Source organism: Culex pipiens, chromosome 3 (assembly GCF_016801865.2).
Source record: "Culex pipiens pallens isolate TS chromosome 3, TS_CPP_V2, whole genome shotgun sequence".
Lineage (NCBI taxonomy): Eukaryota > Metazoa > Arthropoda > Insecta > Diptera > Culicidae > Culex > Culex pipiens.
Window position 1 is genome coordinate 103,234,764 of NC_068939.1, and position 19,985 is coordinate 103,254,748.

A 19,985-nucleotide genomic window follows, 5' to 3' on the forward strand; every position below is an offset into this window, starting at 1 on the left:
TCTATTTATCCAATATATGTGTTATACAATGGTATGAAGTCAGATACAATGTTATTTCAGCAAGATATTTCAAATGCAATGTTAGGCAGTGCAAGTAAAAATTCGAACAATATATACTATGTATCGTGCGAACAACTTGGATTACCAATTTATCATAGTGTCATGTTCATTGAAAGCTACGATTCCCCTGGAAAAACTTATTCCAATTTCGATCATTACCACTCATCGGGCCGGCATACTATCATTTTGAGTAGTAGCAGTACTTCCAAGCAAATTTCACTGAAAAACCTTTTCAAAAACCTGTGGTCCTCAAACATAACAAATGTCATTGTTCTATCAAATATAGACGATAATGGAAGTATCGAAATTTATACTTATTTTCCTTTTCATGAGGAAAATTGTGGTCAAATAGAATCCACCATTTTAACGAAATTTAATCTCGATAATCCTCCCGACAAAAATATCGTTTTATTTCCAAATCGATGGACAAATTTTCACAATTGTTCCGTAAAAATTGGAACGTTTGACGTTAAGCCTTACATAATCGAAGAACCTGAAAATATCAAAACCAAATTTAGTGGCATAGAAGCTGGATTAGTTCAAATTGTATCGCAGAAATTAAACTTCAACATCGTGTACCAATCTCCAACTAATAATGTTCAATGGGGATTTATCCGTCAAGAGAACAGCACTGGCCTTATGAAAATGATTCAAACGAAAGAGGTAGATCTCGGGGTGGCATGCATCGCCTTGTCACCCCCTCGTAGTCAGTACCTTCAATCAGGAGTGCCTCATTATATTTCCAAAATACTGTTCGCCATTCCTGACGGTCGTTTGTATACGCCACTGGAGAAGATTGTCCGACCGTTGGAAGCAGACACGTGGTTCGCGCTGGGATTTAGTCTGATTTCGTTCATATTTTCAACAATACTTATCCATCGAAGCTCTCAACACCATTTAAAGATGAAACCTGTACCAATCATCAACATTCTGAACATGTTGTTTGGTGGCTCCAATCCCAATCCACCTCGCCAAAATTATGCAAGAATACTACTGTTTTGGTGGGTTTATTTTTCTTTCCTAATTCGAACGATTTATCAAGGACTGTTGTTTAAATATCTCCAACATGACCAAAGATGGCCCAGATTAGAAACCATTTCGGATGCTGAAAAAGAAGGTCTTACATTTTATATGGTAGACGTTGCGGAAAGATACTTTACTCACAGTCCGGAAGTGCTCAAAAGGTAATTATTTCCTTAGCTACATTTTCTTGAAACTAAATACTACAATCTCTCCTAGAACATCATTTCTACCACATGAAACCGACAATGTGATCCTTGCATTGGAGCAGATGGCACAGCATGAAATTAAAGGAGTTGTTCTTGTAACATTAAATCACATTGCTTACCACAACAAACTTAATTCAAAATTAGGAATTATCTACGCTATGATCGATCCAGTTGCCACTTACTCTGTCGCGGTTCACTATCCAAAAAATTCGCCGTTAGTGGATATTTTTGATAGAATATTCCTTCAGCTGCGAGCTACTGGAATTGTAAACTATTGGGCCAATAAGTATGGAGATTACGCATTTTTGGCCATGAAATTGGACAACCCAGCTGAACCAACACCGCTGGGAAATAACCATCTCGCAGGATTATACATAATATTCTCGATTTCTATGTTTATCGCTACAGTGGTGTTTATTGGTGAAATTCTGTCTGCACAATTGAGGGAATTGTTTTATAAAAAAAATGTTTGTTAAGATAGAATAAGATTATATTATAAATAGAATAACATACTTAAAAATCAATCAAAATTTAAAAAATAGAAAAGAACTCCTAGTGTTTCCTCATTTGATTCGCATGACAATGGCAAAGTTGTAAAAAAAAAAACAAAAATACATAAATACACCGTCTCGAAAAAAGCCACCGGGGCCGACTGGGACTGAACCCAGCCGCATACCACTAAACCACCGGACCATACAAAAGTGAGAAACAAGAACACAAATCAGATGAAAGATTATGACGTCTGTTTGACCAAGGCTGTAGAGTCGAAGTTTGGAGGAGTCAGGTACTTTTTAGGATCCTGAATTGGTAATGACAAATTCTGAGAGATTCTAAGCAGCCAGTGTCGGAATCGGCTTATTCTCACCAACGTTGTGTAGGAGTTGTTTTTGGAGTAGGATCCGGTTGATTCTATTTGCAGTGTCGTAGAGCTAGAATCGGAGTCGCTAAATCTCCAGGAGACGGTTATTTTCAGCATCTGAAATCGGAGTCAGAGTCACTGTGATACCTACCCGACGCTTCAGTAGAGTGGTTTAAATTTGACTTTTAGTTGTCTATTACTACAGGGCTGAGTTATATGGGTGCACTAAACATTGAATCCCGGAAATGATCCCGGATAAAAACTGAAACATCTCAAGCCAAGTATTTTTTTCCATACAATTTTGCAGTTTTAGATCCAAACTAGGAAAAATAATACAATCAAACATCAAAGTTATTATTTACTTTATTATGTGCTTAATATTGCTCGTTTTAAAGCCAAAAACAAATCCTTATCACACACGCCAAAAGTACCGAACCACTCTGCCAGAAGAGCTACCTCCAGATGAAATATGTCTAGCAGCAGGACGTTTCCGGACAACGTATCTACTACGATTGTAGCCGTAAAAGCTGCTCCAGGGCATTCCATAGCCAGCTGATGGACGTCGCATTGGTTGAACATTACGACGAACTGGTGTCTTTGTCTTGTGACCCAATAGATACCAATTAATTATCATTTTTGGAACCCGGTTACATGGACGAGTAGTTGTAGGATTGACCACTATTGGTGGTTCGGTGATCACATCGTAGTTACTGTAATCGACAATAGTTGTCACTTCAAGCCCGGGGTCAACTCCACCATTCGGCAAAACTGTTGCGGCTGGCGTTTCTTCAGGGGCCTGCGTATCTGTTGGTTGAGTTTCGTAATCGTAATCCACTGGATATGGGTAGTCGGCCGGCTCTGTAGTTTCGCCATAGTCGTACTGAGCCTTTGAAATTTTCTATAATGATAAAAAGTTGGACATTATTACAACAGTTTTATTCTTAGTTAAGGTTTAAATACCACAAACAGTAAAATCAAATATACAACTTTGAGTTTAACGTACAACATCCTTGATGTAAGTTTCAAACTATACTGAATTACTAATATTAGGGTGTCAAACTGACATTAAGTGGAATGTCGTCAATTTATAAATCATTGCATTGTCCATCATGATTAATCACACGATTCAACCTTCATAAAAGTAGAACGAATGCTTTAACGATGTCATTATTTTTGAATTCATCGAAAAATGAAAGATACCAGTTGATTATATTTAATACCTCTATTTTTACAATCACAGTAAAAACGATTGCCTAACAAGACACTCTGTAATCCGTAGTTTAAAAAAATTGACCAATTTTACTAGTAAAATAGCAAGAGAATGGCCTAAACAAAGTCCACATTAACTATGGTGCCCAGAATAAAGGACTTTTTTGAAAACCCCGCTCCACGAGTTAAATATTGTTTCTTGAGCTATTGTAGGACTCTGGGCCAAATATGAGCAAAAGCGGTCAGCATTTACCCATTGATACTCAAAGGTGAACTTTGTATGGGAAAAAAATAAAAAAACAGATATTAAAAACCCAATTTTGTACATCCATCCAAAAATTCCCAAAAATGATTTTATAATGAGAAATTTAATCCTCAACAACTTTGTACAAAAACAACATACCAAAGCTGTAAAGCACGATCCTGAAAAGTTATTAGCAATTTTCACCGACTTCAAGTACAGTCATCCCACATATTCGGAACACTTTTGTGGTAATTTGTCAATAGGATGCAAAATGCAACTTTTCTGTCGACCCTACTATTTTTAGGACCTTTATTTGGACATTCTCTTGCTATTTCAATAGTAAAAGTAGTACTTTTTTAAACACAAATCTGCCTTTCAAGACTACTTTATCCAGAACAGCAACACCCTGCCTCCAAATTGCCTGTTCCATGATTGTGGGATGTTATTGTGCCTCCCACAATTGTGGAACACCTGAATTTAACTGATATTTTTACAAAAAAGTTATCAGACCTTTCATAAAACAATACTAAGCATAAGTTTTATTGGTTTCAGAGTGTGAAGTCATTATTTTGTATAAAATAAGTACACCTGGGGAAAAAAAGTTTGTTTACATCGTAAGAAAAAAGTGTTCTGAATTTGTGGATTGAATGGGTCAATGTTTTTCTTTAAAAACCTTGATATTGAAACGTAAACATATACAGCCGGTCTATACATCAACCGAAAGATCGCAAGAAAAGCTTTCACATGAAGGTAAAAGCAAATCATTATGTTCAATTATTGACTTTCCATGATTTGTTGAATATTGGCTGATCTGTAAACTGTTCCGAATATGAGGGATGACTGTATCAATTGGTTAATCTGAACCAATTTCTCTCAAAACTCGAACAGAAGCTTAAAATAACCAAAAAAAAAATAACATTTTCTGCTTGTGAAGCAGGGGGTCGTTTTTTTCTGAGCACCCAACTGCACATTCAACCCCCGGTGGTTGGTTGCTTTTTAGTTCGTACCCCGTTGGTTTGACAAAGTCATACTAAAAAGTGACGAACTATCACTTTTTAAACGGGACTCACACTTCCTATTGAACCAAACTGTGAAAAGAGGGTATCAAACTTAAAAGTTACCCCTTTTTTGATAAAATTATTTTTATTAGGTCCTTTTCGATACTGGAGCTTGACAACAATTGGTGTCAAACCATCGGGGTTTCTATGTAGTCAGGACATAACATGTCGTCTGCTGTGTGCTATCTTGTGACATAGACCATTTTGGTCGAAAATGAGTTAATGATGACGTTTTGCTATACTTAACAAACACTACAAGATGCTTTAACCCGATTTTGGGAACTCGCTTCCGTTTCCCGGATATCGCAATGCACACTTGTGACATAGACCAATTTATCATCAAAATGATCGTGCACATTTGTGACACGTCATACATGATGTTGGAAAATGTGGAAAATTTACCTTGATTTTCACAAATTTATGTTGATACACACTTTCTAAAGGCAATGTAATGTTTTGTTTTTGAAAATATACTGATTAAGTCGGTTAAACTATTGATTACAAACTATTTTAGTTTGTATAGGAATTCTGTGCACACTTGTTACACGTAGTACATTTTTACTTTCAAAACACACTTGTGACACGTGTTTTCCAGATTTTTAGTTACATTTTATAATGTAACTCTTAGTAGGTGTCACTAAATTAGTCCATACTTGGAGCGTTTGTTCATCGATAGTATACGAACAGATCGCTTTGTTTAAAAAAAGTTTATCATGTTTTGTTGTGAAAATATTCAACCTCAAACTTTAAAAATCGTTTTACTCGAAAAATACCAAATGTCTATGTCACAAGATAGCACACAGCTGACGATGTATTTTAAATTTGTGTTGCAGCAATATTGTCAAAAGCCTTGAGCGAACAATAGATCATTTTCAATTATCAACTTAAACACTTAAAAATTTAATTCAGAAAATTAATGTTATCTTTACTTAGTAGAATTTTTTTCGAAGAATCTGATAATTCAGTCAATTGTTTTATTCGTACTCATGAAACTTTGAGAGTAATAAAATAAATGAAAAAAAAAAATCCAAAAACAATTCTTACTGAACGCACTACGTAAACTAAACTGGACTACATTTCCTCTCCCATCGTATGAAGCACGTTGCATGCTCATAAACATATATCATTAATCATTACAAGAACGTCGTAAATTTGCCATGCTCTCTTTCATCAACGACATTATTTCAGAATATTCAGTTATTCTAATTTTTCGGGATCGTGTGCATTTTTCGGGATCGTGTGCATTTTTCGGGATCGTGTGCATTTTTCGGGATCGTGTGCATTTTGGGATTGTGTGCATTTTTCGGTTCTATCCATTGTCATTCCCCAGAATTCCATCAGAAATAAAAGAACTTCTAAGGTTTCTATAGGTTTCATGCAGTCAGCAGCATTACTTTCAGAAATACGCAATAATATTCATGAACCAAGCCGTACCCACCACTTTTTAGAAAAACTGCATACAAGACAAATTATTCAAAAAAATCGCCGCTAAATCAAATGATGAGCATTTGTAATGAAAATTCACAGTACATACATTTCGACATGTATACGAAAAAACTATACAATTGAAATAATATCTAGTATGTAAGAAAATTGTAAGTAGTCTACATAAGCTTGACGAGTCAACAATAAGCAATTAAATCCTTTTTATCAACATTTTCATAGTTATAGCACAGACTGTAGTCTGTGGTTATAGCACAGACAACAGACGTTTGGCACATAGGTGGAACTCCATACAACCTGATAGCTCAAAAAGTGGCACGATTGTTGAGTTCTGTCACTGGTATAGTGGAAATTTGTCCACGCTTGTCACAGCCTACTCAGCATCAACAACTGTAAAATTTGAATCTATTATACCTCTTGCAAATTGACAGAACAAAATATGTATACCACTTGTATGTTGACAGAAGCTTCAAGCATTCATTCATTAAATGAAGGAGTTTATGTTGCTTTGGTGACGCGATTTCTTTGCTAATGATTCAATTTTTATGCTCTTTCTCAACAATTAAAGCTCTCCCTCGTGATTCCCTGATGGAAAATGGGTTAGTGGCGTCGTTGATTTGAAAATTGAGAGGAACAGATTTAAGAGCTGCGAATCTCCTCCTCATATTTTTGTTCGATGTCAAAGAATTCAAGCCATGTACTACCAGTACTACCTAAATACCTGTTTGCAATCGAATAAAATGATGAGCCATGATATCTGAAAATGCAGTTTTAAATGCACAGTTTTTCCGGCATTTTGGAGCAGGAAAGGTAAAAGAATCGCAAAAACAAACGGCCACACGAGAGCCGCACGAGAGGCAAAACGAAAATTCAAATCATGGAGTGCTGCGATGTTGTTTACTTGAGGCAACTTTTCAATATACCAGTTTTGATTGGACGAAGGGTCAATGCATATTTCATGTAGCCGGTGCCTGTTTAAGATTTAATAAAATTATCAACTATGATTTATCTTGGCTTCTAATCATTATTAAAAAAAAAATGATCGAAAAAGGATCAAATTTGGAATATAACAAAATTTGTTAGAAATTTTAAATTTGGTTGTGAGTGATACAAATACATATGACATATTCCGGCGTTGCAACGTCATGAAATTTTCCACTTTTTTGCGAAATATGTCTCGTATGATGTTAAAACCTGTTCCAAATATAAATATTATTACAGATTCGGATTGACAATTGAATTTTCTACAAGTAGTGACTATGGAAGACATATCTTAAGTCGAACTTTTCATTTGCCACATCGATCACTCTGTAACGTTGCAATGGATACAAATTAATAAGGCATGTTTTAGTTATTTTAAACATTTATAATTGTTATTCCAGCTGCGATTGAAGATTGAACCAATAAAACAACGAACAAATGATTAAATTGATAGGCTGATAGGTCTTGAGCCAAAACGGGTCGTTTTTGTCGCTAGAGAATGTGCCATATGCATGTACCATAATATCTAATCTAATCTGGGATCATATGCATGCAATGCAATCATATGCATGTACCATAATATTAAGAAAAACATCTCGAACAATATTATAAAAAATCAATCGAACAAATGCTATTTTGCGCTACTTAAGAGATTGGGCACAGATGAAAAATAAAATAGAATTTGAATAAATTTGTGACCAACAAATGGGACTAGATTAAATTAAAATAAGGATTACTCACTAGCTACATCTACTGACAGTAATTATTAGAATCTACAGAACAACGACAACATCAAGGGATGTGTATGTGTGTGACAAATTGTCCAAGACATTGTGAAAATTGAAATTAATCATCGTAATCGGCTATGAAATTAATTGGCTGGCCGGAAACATTGTTTTCAAATCAGGCAAGTTTTGAAAAAAGAGTTCTGTTAAAAATGCTGTTGAAGTTTAATTGCACGCCGAAGTACTGCTAAGTCAACATTATGTTCTCGATGGAAATAAATGCTGTTATAAAAATTAAAAATAATTTTCCACTTTGTGTAATTTTATGAAATTTAAAATATCCTAATTACATTCACTATGGACGACCCATCGATGCAAAACAGCCATAAAAACTAGTCGAAAAGTTGGAGCTCTCCACCGCTAGAGGCAGTACCGTACATATCCTCGTTTTTGAAACTCAAGTTCCACGGATGTGCGTTTGGGCTCGATTCTTACCTTGTGTAAATCATTGCAACGATTTTTTAGTTGTGGCAATCCGTTTGTGGCGCTGCAGTCGCTTTGCCCTGACACATTTCCCGCTGTCAAAATATCGCTTTCCGCCTACTGTCATTTTCGTTTCGCCATAAGATTTGTCGGTTTTCAACGTTTGTTTGTTGTTCGTTTGTTCTGGATGAAAAGTTGATTCTCGCGCTTGCAGCTGCTTGACAAATGTGAGGCAACCAAAGTGGCCAATCTGGTTCCTGAACCAATTTTAGCACCGACGGATAGCCGATTGGTGTACGGCGTCGTTATGGAGAAGGTGTGCAAACGACCGACGTTCCAATCAAGATTCCCTCGGAAAATACGGTCGCCCGGTAACATTTGAAGAACCACAAGTCGCACAAGGCCATCGGTTTAATCTCTACTGATCCTTACTTGACCAAATACGACACCGCTTTGGCACTGGCGAAAGAGGATGGGAAGGGGAAGGGTGGGGGTTGGAGGATCGCTTGAACTGGATATCCGGTGGGGGAAACTGACGTGCCGGGGGGAACATTCGAGATGGCGACGAGGGTTCGCCGGAAGTGTCGGCACTAGAAGATGGTGTGGTTTTCGAGGGCGTTGAAGTGGTTGGTGTCTTGGAGGTGAGGGGTGAGGTGTTCGTGGAAGCTAGTTTGTCGGTTCCGGAGATAATCTTCGGAATGCGGTCGTTCGGGGCCAAAACGTTTACGAGGTTGGCCGCGATAGTAGCTCTTGCTGACGGCGCCGATGACTTTCACACTTTGTCGTGTCATAACGTGCTGTTTCTCCATCTTCGACAGTTCCGGATTGTTTCATTTCTGGTCCGGAACCATCTTTTTTCCTCTAAGAAACGTTTGCCCATCCTCCCGATTTCCACCAGGTCTCCTTCTCCTTTTCGCTCTCCTCTTTTGGTTTTGTTGATAAACATAACCAGCAAGAATTTGACAGCCTCAAGCGCGGCCTTGGTTGCTGTGTTTAAGCCACCACCGGAGACGGAAAATCGTCCACCCGCCCAAGTTTCATTTCTATTACCAGAACATGAAATTGACTCGATAGATTGCTTTCAAACTGTTCCAATACCTAAATTAATATATCTTGAACAAACTGAAAAGTTTTCAATGTTATCTGTTGAACCCTTTTGTTACATTGAAAGTTTGAAATTATAATTTTGCTAGATTGATTCGCGAATGTATGGGGAAATATGAAATCGTTGCCTTTGCTAAGCTATTTCTCCGATACGGCTGAAGGAATACTAGTTTTTATTGCTACAATTCCTTTTTGAGTAATTTACGTTTCCAAAATGCCTATATGTGTTGAAGAAAATCTTTCGCATTTAGGAGATTTGTTAGTTCAAAATTTTGAATCGATTTTTTCAGCGGCTGCCATTGCAGAACCACTGGTTGATCAAGATTTTCACCTTCGCCAGCGGACGGCGTCGTTTTCCTGCTGTCGTTACTATGGCCACGCGAAGTTTGTTTGGCGCCCGCGAACAGGGTGCGCGCGGATTCAAGCATGAACTGTGACTCGATCATGGTAACCACGTGGATGAAGTGATGGGTGAAGAATCATGATCATTCAACTTTCATATATTTGTGTGGCTTTGTATTCAACAGAAAATTTAGTTTTTTTATTTCGACTTTTGATTTTTTTCAAGTTCTACAAATACATACCTAGTTTTCAGTATATTTTTTTTTTGAACGAAAACACGTAGATTTAGTATGGAAAAGATAATCATCATGCTTTTTAGGGAAATGTTCATTCTTGAACATGCTTTTTAGATTCTTTATTTGATGATGCGTCAATTATGGGCAGTAGCCATCTTCGAAACAACGCAGGAGCTCCCCCAGTGAAACTGTGAAAATTACTGTTTGCATGATTTGACCAAATCACGTCATGTGACGGCTCATTTTTCCTGGAATCGGTTCTGGGAATTTTTATTGAAATGCATCTTAGCACATTTTAACGGATTTTTATGCTTCTGGTTACATTTGACTGGTAATTCGTTTTATTTTCAAGGAAAAATATGGATCAATGGAAATTCGTATCACGTACAAAAAAAATTACTTGTTGACATGGTTCCGGAAAACCGCACTCAAAAAAATGAGTTCGCGTAAACGTGCACAGAGTTCATGCCAACGGGAACCAGGACGAAAACTGTTCAACTTTTATAGTGCATTGCACCATGAAAGTGAACAGTTCTCTTCCTGGTTCCCGTTGACATGAACTCTGTTCACGTTTACGCGAACTAATTTTTTGGAGTGCAAGCTTTATCCGGTGACCTTGGTCCAGTCCATTTTCTATAACTCTTATAATTATCCTTTCAGAAATTCAAAAATACAAAAAAATAAAAAATATGCATTGCACCATGAAAGTGAACAGTTCTCTTCCTGGTTCCCGTTGACATGAACTCTGTTCACGTTTACGCGAACTAATTTTTTGGAGTGCAAGCTTTATCCGGTGACCTTGGTCCAGTCCATTTTCTATAACTCTTATAATTATCCTTTCAGAAATTCAAAAATACAAAAAAATAAAAAATACAAAAATACAAAAATACAAAAATACAAAAATACAAAAATACAAAAATACAAAAATACAAAAATACAAAAATACAAAAATACAAAAATACAAAAATACAAAAATACAAAAATACAAAAATACAAAAATACAAAAATACAAAAATACAAAAATACAAAAATACAAAAATACAAAAATACAAAAATACAAAAATACAAAAATACAAAAATACAAAAATACAAAAATACAAAAATACAAAAATACAAAAATACAAAAATACAAAAATACAAAAATACAAAAATACAAAAATACAAAAATACAAAAATACAAAAATACAAAAATACAAAAATACAAAAATACAAAAATACAAAAATACAAAAATACAAAAATACAAAAATACAAAAATACAAAAATACAAAAATACAAAAATACAAAAATACAAAAATACAAAAATACAAAAATACAAAAATACAAAAATACAAAAATACAAAAATACAAAAATACAAAAATACAAAAATACAAAAATACAAAAATACAAAAATACAAAAATACAAAAATACAAAAATACAAAAATACAAAAATACAAAAATACAAAAATACAAAAATACAAAAATACAAAAATACAAAAATACAAAAATACAAAAATACAAAAATACAAAAATACAAAAATACAAAAATACAAAAATACAAAAATACAAAAATACAAAAATACAAAAATACAAAAATACAAAAATACAAAAATACAAAAATACAAAAATACAAAAATACAAAAATACAAAAATACAAAAATACAAAAATACAAAAATACAAAAATACAAAAATACAAAAATACAAAAATACAAAAATACAAAAATACAAAAATACAAAAATACAAAAATACAAAAATACAAAAATACAAAAATACAAAAATACAAAAATACAAAAATACAAAAATACAAAAATACAAAAATACAAAAATACAAAATACAAAAATACAAAAATACAAAAATACAAAAATACAAAAATACAAAAATACAAAAATACAAAAATACAAAAATACAAAAATACAAAAATACAAAAATACAAAAATACAAAAATACAAAAATACAAAAATACAAAAATACAAAAATACAAAAATACAAAAATACAAAAATACAAAAATACAAAAATACAAAAATACAAAAATACAAAAATACAAAAATACAAAAATACAAAAATACAAAAATACAAAAATACAAAAATACAAAAATACAAAAATACAAAAATACAAAAATACAAAAATACAAAAATACAAAAATACAAAAATACAAAAATACAAAAATACAAAAATACAAAAATACAAAAATACAAAAATACAAAAACACAAAAATACAAAAATACAAAAATACAAAAATACAAAAATACAAAAATACAAAAATACAAAAATACAAAAATACAAAAATACAAAAATACAAAAATACAAAAATACAAAAATACAAAAATACAAAAATACAAAAATACAAAAATACAAAAATACAAAAATACAAAAATACAAATACAAATTTTTGTTTTTGTTTTTGTTTTTGTTTTTGTTTTTGTTTTTGTTTTTGTTTTTGTTTTTGTTTTTGTTTTTGTTTTTGTTTTTGTTTTTGTTTTTGTTTTTGTTTTTGTTTTTGTTTTTGTTTTTGTTTTTGTTTTTGTTTTTGTTTTTGTTTTTGTTTTTGTTTTTGTTTTTGTTTTTGTTTTTGTTTTTGTTTTTGTTTTTGTTTTTGTTTTTGTTTTTGTTTTTGTTTTTGTTTTTGTTTTTGTTTTTGTTTTTGTTTTTGTTTTTGTTTTTGTTTTTGTTTTTGTTTTTGTTTTTGTTTTTGTTTTTGTTTTTGTTTTTGTTTTTGTTTTTGTTTTTGTTTTTGTTTTTGTTTTTGTTTTTGTTTTTGTTTTTGTTTTTGTTTTTGTTTTTGTTTTTGTTTTTGTTTTTGTTTTTGTTTTTGTTTTTGTTTTTGTTCCGATTCTTTTAGTATAGAAACTTATGGCTTTTCGTCATTCGGGAATTACAGGAAGAGAAAGTAGTTTTAGAACGGAATGGCAAGAAGTTTTTATTCTATAACGGTTTCTATTATCAATTTATTTTAACTTTCTTTAAATATTTAGTAGGCAATTTTCAATTCAAACAAACAAACAAAATCAAAAACCTGGTGGAATTTTTTGTCATATTCACAACGCATTTTGGGTTGCTTATATATTCAGAAAGCCATCCTGGTTGAAGGTGATAAAGCAGGAAACAAGAAGGCCATTGTCATACTACATAAAATAGCAGACCACTAACGTGTCAAGCTACTCGGGAAAGTTTGAACAATAATATGATCGTTTCGAAAACTACGTCTTATATGGACAATCCCTGAACAAAAAAAAGAGTAGCTGACCAAGAGGTTTTTCTATACACGGATATAAATCCTGTAAGCTTATCTGGATACAAAGCTGAATCGACTAGAACAACGGTTGAGCGGATAATCCCTTGTTTTCGAGGTTAGGAAACTCTTATAAAAAAATGAGTGTAGGATTTCCGTAAGAAATATAGATAATATAGAAATATAGAGTCCGAAAATAGACCTAGTAACTCCAGAAGTTTTGTAAAAGACCAACAAAGCTAGAAAAGCAATTTTCAAAAAAAAAAACTGGTTTGGAAGTGGTAGAAAATCCTATTCACGAAAATGACCGGGAACGCGCTCCTGCATGTTTCTGTAGCTTCTTTTTCTGCTGGTGTTCTGCACGAGAAAGAAGTAACTTTTGTTGCAGAAAACTATTTGAACACTCTGCTTCCGATTGTGTGCAGAATTGCAGAATTCTATGATTACGGGAATTGCCCAATTATATTCTTACATGTCTGTTATGCCCGCCCGTGTGGATCAATCGGACCGCTCTGGACTCACAATCCAGGGTCGCCGGTTTGAATCCCGCGGCGGGCGCTCTAAAATTCTTTGTGTAAATATGGGTATTCGGCGCCGTCGCTCTGTGCCATACTTTCATACACTTAGGAGCCCAGGGCGGCGAAGTCCTTGTAGATAAAAAGGAAGACACTAGTGGTTGGTACTAGCAATGGTGGCCGACAGCTATAAAGTCAACTTCGTCTGTTATTGCAAAAAAAGAATGCATAGTACTAACTTTTGACTTTTTCTGCTATTTACCATTTGCTATTTGAAATATTTCGTTACAACTTGAATAGCGTGATTACATGAAAACACTACCTCGCCACGTGTTATGTGCCGTATGCAAGGATTTTAGGTAGGCTATGATTTTGGGCCACGTGGTTGGCTCGATGCACGCGCCTTGGCGCGAACTGATGTTTTTCGTTAAAGTCATCATAGTAGCAATGAAATTTCCCCTCTCTGGCAGTGGTTCCAATAAAAATAAAAATCATCCAGTTTTCCTCTCCGGTGGGCCCTTAAAAAAGCATCAGGCTAGACTCTTATTTTAATATCGATAATTAAATGGAAAAAAATACATCCATATGCTCGTAAATCGCGTTGATTAATTATTTAAGTAGATTTACTACAGCATAAAAACGTAATCTTTACCTATTTACATGTTTTTTCGAAAAATTGAAATAATATATTTTTAATATATTTCTAGGTGATGCATTTTCAAACACACCTTCTCAGAAAACCATCATGGCTGCTTCAGAGAGTGGCAATAGGCTAACAGATGGCGCTAGTAGATTAGCAGGATGCGGCAGCCATGTTTTTACACAAGATTATCAAATTATTTTGTTCTAGCCGCTACGTCTGTTGTCTGTGGTTATAGTTAACTAACTTTGAAACTTTTGTTGAAAACTTCTTCGTTATCTGGAGCGAATCGGAGCAACTTTTACGCCAATTTTTGCACAGTTTTGGAAAATGCTTCATTTTGTTTCAATTAATGAATTTTTGTTTTTTGGTAATTTGGTTTTTTTCTAAAGAAAAACTGAAACCCCGATGTCCAAATGGGTCTCTTTTTTGGTTGACACCCTATTTACACAGAGCGCTCTCTTACTTCCAAATGTTGAGTTTGATAGCACTGACCTACAAAAAATGACAAAAATGACTGCGCAGGCCTAGATCGAGGGGAATCATGACGTTTAGGGTCCCCAGAAACACGTGCACTTTGTCTTTTTCAAAAATATTTAGACAGGGCCGAATGGTTTTTCTCCAAAGTTTGTATGAAGAATTAGGACAGTTCGTCAATCTTGCTTGTACAACCAATAAATAGCATGCAATATGGCTTCATCCATAAAGTACGTCACGCTAAAATCAGCCAAAATTAACCCCCCCCCCCTCACCCCCTTTGTCACGCTTTTCCTATACTTATAACACGCAATGTCACACTTGCTCAGACCCCCCCCTCCCCCCCTAGAGCGTGACATACTTTATGGATGACGCCTATGTGGGAGTAGCGAGCAGCACTATTTCTCCATACAAACTATGGAAAAAAAACCATTCGGCCCTGCAGGGACATGTCTAAATATTTTTGAAAAATTCAAAGTGCACGTGTTTCTGGGGACCCCACACTTTATGCTTCCCCTTGAGTTGAGTCTGCGCAGAAATGTTGTTGGTCGGTGTAGTAAGTGTCCCGCGAAAAAGATAATTCACTTTTAAGTTTGACTTTATTAAACAACAGGGTACAAACTGGAAAGTGTCAAACGAACAAGACCAACCACAAAGAAATACAGTTGATCCAAAAAAAACAAAAAGATGGTCTGGTTATGTTGGCAAAATTTAGATAAATGTTTTTATGGATATGGTGAGCACTTTTTTTTGTTACAGAGTGTCAATTATTCAGCAAAGCTAAGCCCCTCGTTAGGAAAAGTTCATGAAATACGAGACGTTCAAGTTTCGATTTAGGGTACATTTTTTTTCTTTTTTATTTACGAATAAGAGATTTCTTTGGAATGTTCATATTTTAATGTCAAATGGAGCCTACCATTTCCAAAGATCACAAAACTTTTGTAAACAAGAGTGTGTCCCTTTCACTCAAACGACAGTTTGCATTAGGTGTGAAAGGGATACACTCTTGTTTACAAAAGTTTTGTGCCCTATTGAAACGGCAAGCACGAAATGTTTTCACATTTCACAACATGTTAAAAATAAGAATAGATGATGTCTGGAGTTTTTTTTTTTTTTCTTTTTTTCAAAGATCCAATAAACCAAAATTTCAGTTTTTGCTTTTTGGGTGTTTTTTAATACCCCTGACTCAAGGCGGTTTCAAAAACACCCTAAAAGCAAAAACTGGAAACTTGGTTTATTGGACCTTTTCAAGAAAAGCTCCAAAAGTTCTTCTTCAATTCCATGGAAGCCCTTAAAAACACTTCGTTTTTAGAAAGGTGTTGAAGCAAGTGAACAAAGCAATCACCTAAGCTGTCATTTCTTGTTTCTTTTTTATTGATTTTCGTTACCGAAACCATCCTCGAATTCCCTCCTGTCACTGTCAGGCAGTCTGTCATCGTACTTCGGGAGGCGAAACTTCAGAATTTTTCATTCATTGCGGTCGCGAACTTTTGCGAACGAAATCTCTCCAAAGAATGGCGGCCCGTTTGATTAACAAAATTGTAAGAACAGTGTTCTATTTAGTGCAAAGTGTGAAATCTGTTTTTGAATTTCCAAAAGTACACTTGTTTCGTGAATCGTTGCCAAATAATTGTATTCAATTTACTTTGTGAACAGAATGGCGGTTTCAAATGCTTAGAAATTAAAATGTTTTTTTTTCTCTTAGTTTTTTTTGCGCTTATAACATTTGATTCTTTTTCAATGATAAATATTTTATTTGTTTTTCAGTTCGGTGTCGATATTGAAAATTTACTAAAGAATTTGTCACAAAAAGTGAAGGGCAACTCGGTCAAAATTTACATAACCTCGTCTCCCGAATCCAAGCATAATAAAACCGAGCCAATTGTCCAAGTAAATAAACATTCTGATAAGTAAAATATTTACTAAGTCTAGAAATCACGCGTCATCAAAATTGATAGCGAAATGTTGAAAATAAAAGCTTACCGACCATTTTTTCCATTGACTCCAACATAAACTTTATGTTACGTAACTACACTATAGTGCTTGTGCTGTATCTAAATGAACAAAAATGTCCCATGTAAAGCTCACGTTACCAGTAAAATAACTTTTCCCCACTTTCAGGCCTCCAGTCCCTTTGGGGCACGTGGATACGCGTCCGGCACCAGGAAGGTTACGCTTATCCCGGGAGATGGAATTGGACCGGAGATTTCCGCCGCTGTGCAGAAGATTTTCGCAGCTGCCAACGTGCCCATCGAATGGGAAGCCGTCGATGTCACACCAGTCAGGGTGAGCTGCTTTGTGATTGGGCTTCAGCACTAACAAGCCCGAATTGGGTGGGTGGGCTGGGTCAGTCGATATAATTGTCATCAATACCCAACCCAGCAGTGAGAATCAAGACAGTTCTTCATCACACACACCTGAACTCGGATGTCTCTTGAATCGCTTAGTAGTAATGCCGACCTTTAGTTTTGAGCATCTATCAGCATGATCATGTGATAAAACACCAATATCCAAGCTAATCAACCTTGTTTCACTATAGATTAGAGTTAAAACAAACATGGAAGCTGGTATATTGGAGTTTTAACGCGAATTATGCTGAGAGTGGCTCTAAATAGTTTATGTGAACCATGATCGAGTATTAACAGGTCTCAATAGATAATGATAACAACTTTGTGATTGTGATTTTCCAGAATCCGGACGGCAAGTTTGGAATTCCACAAAGTGCCATCGACTCGGTCAACCGTAACAAGGTTGGTCTGAAGGGCCCGCTGATGACTCCGATCGGCAAGGGTCATCGCTCCCTGAACTTGGCCCTCCGCAAAGAGTTCAACCTGTACGCCAACGTGCGTCCTTGCAGAAGTCTGGAGGGGTATGTTGCGTCTAGCATGTATGTTTGTACAATCTCCTAACTTGTATGTTTCCCGCAGTTACAAGACCTTGTACGATAACGTCGATGTCGTGACGATTCGAGAGAACACTGAGGGTGAGTACTCTGGTATCGAGCACGAGATCGTTGACGGCGTCGTGCAGAGTATCAAGCTGATCACGGAGGAAGCCTCCAACCGAGTGGCCGAGTACGCGTTCAAGTATGCCAAGGACAACAACCGCAAGAAGGTCACCGTGGTGCACAAAGCCAACATTATGCGTATGTCCGACGGCTTGTTTCTGCGGTGCTGCCGTGACATGGCCAAGAAGTATCCGGAGATCAAGTTTGAGGAGAAGTACCTGGACACTGTGTGCTTGAACATGGTGCAAGATCCTAGCAAATTCGATGTTCTTGTAAGTATAACTTTTTTTTCTAAGTCAATTCGTTATAATTTTTTTTTCTCTCTACCGTTCGCAGGTCATGCCAAACTTGTACGGTGACATCATGAGCGACATGTGCGCTGGTCTGGTGGGAGGACTGGGTCTGACCCCGTCCGGTAACATGGGCCTCAACGGTGCCCTGTTTGAGTCGGTGCACGGTACCGCCCCGGATATTGCCGGAAAGGATCTGGCTAACCCAACCGCCCTGCTGCTATCTGCCGTGATGATGCTGAGGCACATGGAGCTGAACCAGCACGCGGAAAAGATCCAGGCTGCTTGCTTCGAAACCATTAAGGACGCGAAATATCTGACCGGCGATCTGGGTGGCAAGGCCAAGTGCTCGGAGTACACCAACGCCATCTGCGAGAGAATTAAGTAAACACTGTCGCTCTTCCACCAAAAACAACTCGCTAGCCCCAGGCAAGAATACAATTCGGATAGTTTCAATTTACCTTTAAAAGCGCGCACCGGTCAAATTAGGTTGAAAAAATTAACTTATACCTCTAAATGATATATTCTTATTGCCTACATCTAATTGAGTGTCACCTGTCCCGTGTCAGAATGCAGAGCACTCCTCCCTTGAAGATACGGCGCAACAGTAAATCTAGTTTCGAGCAGCCAGTATTATAATTCTGAATAAAACAGTCCACCGTTCAATGAGTCAGTAGTTTCGTTTCATTCAGCAGTGAATATTGGACAATAACACAAAACAGCAAGCAGAAAATGTGCGCCCTCTGCCATATTCCTCTCCCGCTACAAACAGCCGTAGATTCGTTGAGTTTACTTTAAGATCGATTATGCGACACCGAAGTTTTATTTATTTAAAATTGTGAAAGAAAAAACCAACGTTACTTACTCGAACAATAAAACAAGCCATGCGGTAAATAGTAAAACGAAGTCTAATTTTTTTGTCAAATAATTTACCTAAAAAATGCATTCCATAAAGAGGGAAAATAACAACAAATTTAAAGAGAAAAATGTACTATAAATAACCATATCCGTTATTTAAGTTATTAACTTATCGATAACCTGAATGTTATCAACCGTACTTGTACTGACTTGGCTTTTCCTCCTCGACTCGCAAAAAATAACATAAATTTTATCCAATAGTTAGTGTAACATTATGGAATCGTTATTTTATGTTACTTCCATTTTACAATTTCCTGTTCCTGTTCATTTTTAATCCGATCAACATTATACAATGAACAATAACAATGAATTTTGTTATTGAGATGTTATTTTTGCCTGCTTGGACTGCGGTATACATTTTTTCCGAGGGGCGGGACAATAGTAAGATATTAAATTATTTAATTCATTATCGGTAGGAATTAAATACATTAACGATTGTTTACGTTCAAAACAACGCCACCTCTTCTCACACTGCATTGATTTGACAGTTTGACACCGCGCGTATTTCTTGTAGTGTGTTGGCGCAAAATTTGTGTCCTAGGAGAGCAGGTCGAGCAGGAAAGTGCCAGCGTGGCACAGGCAAACCGGAAAAGTTGCGCAGCGCCATCCAGGGCGGTAACCTGGACGTACTGGATATATCAAAGCTGGCCCAGCCAGAAGATTTGTTGAGACACACCGACACCTGGATGCTGTGTTTATTGAAACGGTTTAAGCGGATCCTCGACTCCAATTCTTCCTACTCACAGATTTCCGCAAAAATGGTCCAGTTGGTTTGGAATCGTTTCTTCGTCAGCACTCCCGCCAAACAACTGGGCATGTTAAATGCGGCTCACAAGAAGTGGTTTCCCCTGATGTGTCCCTACCGTTGCAACCTCATCACCGCCGAATCCTCGACGTCCATTAATCCCATGATGACCACCAGAAGGCGTTTTTTTTCTGTTTTGTTTTCCTC

At 35.8% G+C, this 19,985-nt stretch overlaps 3 protein-coding genes across 5 annotated transcripts; 2 read left to right on the top strand and 1 right to left on the bottom strand.

Moving 5' to 3' along the window:
- The first annotated feature begins 53 nt into the window (after positions 1-53).
- On the top strand, positions 54-1,909 carry LOC120418274 (uncharacterized). 2 transcript variants are annotated; one of them, XM_052710823.1, is made up of 3 exons: positions 54-1,061; positions 1,137-1,244; positions 1,300-1,909. In XM_052710823.1, coding segments are annotated over exons 1-2 (984 nt in total). In that variant the 5' UTR covers positions 54-78; the 3' UTR covers positions 1,138-1,244; positions 1,300-1,909. The 2 variants fall into 2 exon arrangements, with proteins under 2 accessions (XP_052566783.1, XP_039436527.2); XM_039580593.2 differs by having other exon boundaries at positions 54-1,244.
- A 584-nt stretch (positions 1,910-2,493) lies between these two features.
- Positions 2,494-3,177, bottom strand: LOC128093668 (uncharacterized). Its single transcript, XM_052711301.1, has 2 exons — positions 3,109-3,177; positions 2,494-3,046 (listed from the first exon to the last, which is right to left on the bottom strand). The coding sequence occupies exons 1-2, from the start codon at positions 3,154-3,156 to the stop codon at positions 2,561-2,563; spliced, it is 534 nt and encodes a 177-aa protein (XP_052567261.1). The 5' UTR covers positions 3,157-3,177; the 3' UTR covers positions 2,494-2,560.
- A 13,024-nt stretch (positions 3,178-16,201) lies between these two features.
- LOC120418281 (probable isocitrate dehydrogenase [NAD] subunit alpha, mitochondrial) lies at positions 16,202-19,017 on the top strand. Of its 2 annotated transcripts, XM_039580602.2 has the most exons (6): positions 16,204-16,359; positions 16,586-16,708; positions 16,940-17,104; positions 17,509-17,687; positions 17,746-18,097; positions 18,162-19,017. In XM_039580602.2, exons 1-6 carry the CDS (start codon positions 16,333-16,335, stop codon positions 18,501-18,503), a joined length of 1,188 nt encoding a protein of 395 aa, XP_039436536.1. In that variant the 5' UTR covers positions 16,204-16,332; the 3' UTR covers positions 18,504-19,017. The 2 variants fall into 2 exon arrangements, with proteins under 2 accessions (XP_039436537.1, XP_039436536.1); XM_039580603.2 differs by lacking the exon at positions 16,586-16,708 and having other exon boundaries at positions 16,202-16,359.
- The last annotated feature ends 968 nt before the right edge of the window (positions 19,018-19,985 follow it).